Raw genomic sequence first — 4,172 nt, 5'->3', positions numbered from 1 at the left:
CACTAAAATATAAAATGAAGAGTCTTGAGCTTTAAGCTTTAGCCAATCCTTTGTCCTTAGCATCTTGAAGTAGTTCCCACAACCTTTAGTCCATGCCACTCCATTGTTGAACTTATCTGAAACATGCTAGATCGAAATGTTAGTCCAACAAGAGATATGTTGTCATCAATTATCAAAACCACCTAGGGAGCACTTGTGCTTTCAATCTCCCCCTTTTTGGTAATTGATGGCAACATACATCAAAGCTTTAGATAAAGATATAAAGAACAGCAAGTAAAGCTTTGGAAGGACATGTAACAAGCATAGGCTCCCCCTACATGTATGCACTCATGTAAATATGAAATATAGAGGCATGTGAGAGCATAACCATGACAGAGTAGGCAATTTGTTACATGTATCTTGGCCATATGCATCAGAGCAAAAGATTATCAAGGAAAATACCTTCATGCTCATGATTCCTTCTTGCAAATAGTATGTACCTAAGCAAGAACTCCTCATACTCATGATTTTGATGCATATACTTACCTTGTGGTCTTGAGTTGGCTTAGGATGAAATGAACCTGCACAAACAAAGTTAGATAACACAGGTACATCCACTAGTCAGAGCAAACAGAAGAAACCACAAGAATACCAAGACTGGGATGACATGTAGAGAGTGAGTACAAGGTACCGCATTGAATTCAACATGTCCCCAAGAATAAAGATATGCAATGAATTTGACTGATTTCTTTCCCTTAGGTGTCTTGCTCCCCCTGAATCGTACATGGGATATTGGGAGAAGATAGGAAACAAAAAATCAGAGCTGAAAGATATGAATAGAACTTAATTCAAATGAGTTCATATGAACATGTCTTTCCCCCAAAAAGACATGTGGCATCTCTCCTCTTGAACATCAAGCATCTGGGATCCTTGAGTATTCTCTCCCCCTTGGAGATTTCTTTCTCCCCCTTAATATATGGGATCCTTGAGTATTCTCTCCCCCTTAGTACTTTCTCTCCTTTGTAGGTGATAAGCTTTTGATGTGATCTCTCTCTCCCTGATGATAAGCTTTGATGTGATCTCTCTCTCCCTGATGATAAGCTTTGATGTGATCTCTTTCTCCCCCTTTGACATCAATTTCCAAGAAGGTTTTTCCTGGAATCCGTCGAATAGGTTTGGTCCTTGAGATTCAGTACAAAGCAGGGAATAAAACTGTGATGCTTGTAGAGGACAAGATTCATTGAGTGGAGCTGGAGCAGAAGAAATTAGAACATGTGGCAAACTGTTTTTCCTGTTGCGAAATTGGTGGCACCGAGTGGCATGTTTCGGTAGTACTGAAGGGATTCGGTTGGACCGAAAATGGCAATTCGGTGAAACCGAGTTCATCACAGAGAAAAACACTGGTCACCTCAGCTCACTAGTCAAGTAAGATCTCACAAAGATTTGCAAGGAATTTGATGCAGAAATATGCAGAAAAAACCAAAAAAAATGAAAGTTTCTAGATGAAGTTTTTTTTGTTTGAAAAAGAAGGAAACAAATATGCAAGGGACAAATGCAATAACTCAGAAAAGAACACAAGAGAACTTCACCTAGAATTGGGCGGTGACACAGTCACCTATGTTAGAGTATGTTGACTTAGGAGTCAAGTGAGGACACTTGATCGTAGGTCATACTCATCGTTTTAAGCTCAAAATGGGGTTACCATTTTTCGTTTAAGCATCTTGATGTATTCTCACCTTGTTAAGTTGCTTTGACTCATGTCTTGGAGTAAAGCTTCTCTAAGATGGAATAACATACCTTGGGTGGTGGTGTGGTTCTTGCTCATGTAGTTGAACTTGTGTGGGTGCTCAAGGTTGATGTAGCTCATCAAGAGTTGGGATCACCACTTGGAGTTTGAGTTCATCTACCTACATGGGTTAGTTCTTGCAAGGAAGAGCACTTGTGTATCCAAAAATGACAATCATGAATTTGTCAAAGGATATGTTTGAATGGTTTTGTGCTTCCTTGTCTTCAACCACTATTGTGTAGAGTCTTGGTCTTGTAGAGATTGCTCAAGATGTGAGTGAGTCGCAATCTCATGGAATTAGATTCAACCAAGCACCTACATGGGTTAGGCAACATGCAAGGTGCAAATATATCCAAGACAAGATAGTTATTATAAGAGATATATCATGGATTAGTCATAAGCTCATGTCTTGCATGTATCCAATGGAGTTTCTACTCCAAGTTTGGACAACAATGAACAACAATTCCGGAAACTCCTCATATGCATATATTAGGTTTGGTACTGTTCTGCCCTAAACATAATTTTAGAGTTGTTAAACATGCAAAATGATGCCACCATGTTAAACTCGCCATTTTTTACCCCATTTACATATAAAGTTTATTAAAATCGGAGCTACGGTTATTTAGTTACGAAATAAATCATTTTAGCAAGTTAATTAAGCAAGTTTAAACAAACATCATCTTAAGCATTTTAAACATAGATGAAAGTTGCATATTATTGAACTAGATGAAATTCTAAGCAAGTTTCATATATAAAGTTTTTACATATGATGCATGGTTGGAGAGTTATTATATGCATGATCATGAAGGGGTTTTCTGCAAAATTGTTTTATTGGAATAACAGCTAAATTCCCAGATCTGAAAAAAAACACTGCAAGCTGAAACTGGGCGCTCACCATGGGCCAAGCCCAGTTAGTGAGGGAGGTTGGCGGCGGCCTCACGGGCAGGCCGGCTTAGGCGCGCAGCTGGCCTCACCATGGGCCTCGGCCCACTCGGTGGAGGAGGGAGGCCGGTAGGTCACGCAGCTAGGCCTCGCAGGAGACGCTGGGCCGACGTGGTGGAGTGGTTCACGTAGGCAAAGGAAAAGGGCGGTCAACGCAGCTAGGTAGGGGCGTCCTCTTCCCTGGTTCGAAAGAACAGAGGCAGGGCAGGGCTCGGTGCTGCTGGTAGTTGCCGAAGACGAAGAGGGAAACGAGCCCGGCATGGAGCGCCAGCGAGATGCGGGCGAGGGAGTCAAGCGGCGCTGCTGCCGGCGGGCTTGGGGTGACGCGGACGAGCAGGACGGAGAGAAGGCAGGGGCGCTGGGGATGCAAGGAGCAGCAGCAGGCAAGGACGGATCCGAGATCTTGACGGGGTGGTGGAGCCGCGAGTCGACGGCGTGAGGAGGACCCGGGAACGACGGGATCCGAAGGAACGACGACTTGGTGGAGGCCGGCCGGATCTGGAGCAGTCTGTGGCGGCTTGAGGCACCGGCGTGGGAAGAAACTCAATGAGGCCATGGCGCTGCAGATGGATGGGTTCGGCGTTGCTGCGGGGAGCTCCTCTCCCGTATGGAGCAATGGGTGGACTTGGCAGCAGGTGCTCCGGCGAGGAACTTGGCAGGGTGATGGATCCTGCGAGGACGCGGCTTGGGAAACCCCGGCGCAGGCGAGGCGAACTGGAGACTGGCGAGGATGGTCCCTGGTGTTCCTGTTACAGAGAGTGGAAGAGTGAGAGATGAAGAGGGAGAAATGGATGGAGAAGAAAACAGGTGATGAAGAGGAGCGACGGGGAACGCTTGACCTGGCGGGGGGATTGGCAAGGCTCATCGGCGGTGAGAGCTTCGGTGGCCGAGGCTCCTCTCTTGTTGGGCTCGAGCGAGGCAACGAGGAGGAGGCAGGTGCGAGGCCTCCTGTTCGTCTGCTGCGGCCAGAAGGACGAGGACGAAGACACACAAGGTGGAGCTCGGGCGCGCTGGATCGGGGAAAAGGAGGAGGTTGGAGAGGATTTGGATCGGGAGGAGGGTGGCTCTGGTTGGCTGGGCGATGGGATCGAGGGAGATTGAGTGAGGGGATCCCGAGAGGATTAGTGGCGGCGGCCGAGAGGGATGGACGGACAACTCTCCTAATTTCTAGGGTTTGTCCAAATAGACTAGGAGTGGAGTATATATATAGCTCACAGACTAGGTTAGGGGCTACCTCGTCCATACGATCGCAATCGGACGATTGCAGATAAAATAGCTAGGGAGCCCAATTAACAAAACGGAGATGTTTTGTAGATGTTTGGGGATGATCCGGACCCAATGGTGACGACTGCCCGGGTTGGGTCCGGGACAGTTTCAGACGCGCGTGAGGGGGCTACGGGCTGACGAGAGAGGTTAGGTTGGGCCTGGCGGTAGGTAGTGGGCTATGTAGATGGTCTCAAGCTGA

General features: G+C 46.7%; 1 protein-coding gene across 1 annotated transcript; it reads right to left on the bottom strand.

The window, feature by feature from the left end:
• Positions 1-2,831: 2,831 nt before the first annotated feature.
• Positions 2,832-3,572, bottom strand: LOC147965664 (uncharacterized). The gene is made up of 2 exons (XM_087530554.1): positions 3,547-3,572; positions 2,832-3,453 (listed from the first exon to the last, which is right to left on the bottom strand). The coding sequence occupies exons 1-2, from the start codon at positions 3,570-3,572 to the stop codon at positions 2,832-2,834; spliced, it is 648 nt and encodes a 215-aa protein (XP_087386680.1).
• Positions 3,573-4,172: the final 600 nt, after the last annotated feature.

This window comes from Triticum urartu, chromosome 6A (assembly GCF_056163025.1).
Source record: "Triticum urartu cultivar PI428250 chromosome 6A, HENAU_Tu73, whole genome shotgun sequence".
Lineage (NCBI taxonomy): Eukaryota > Viridiplantae > Streptophyta > Magnoliopsida > Poales > Poaceae > Triticum > Triticum urartu.
The sequence above is the reverse complement of the archived record's forward strand: the minus strand, read 5'-3'. Positions and strand labels throughout refer to the sequence as shown.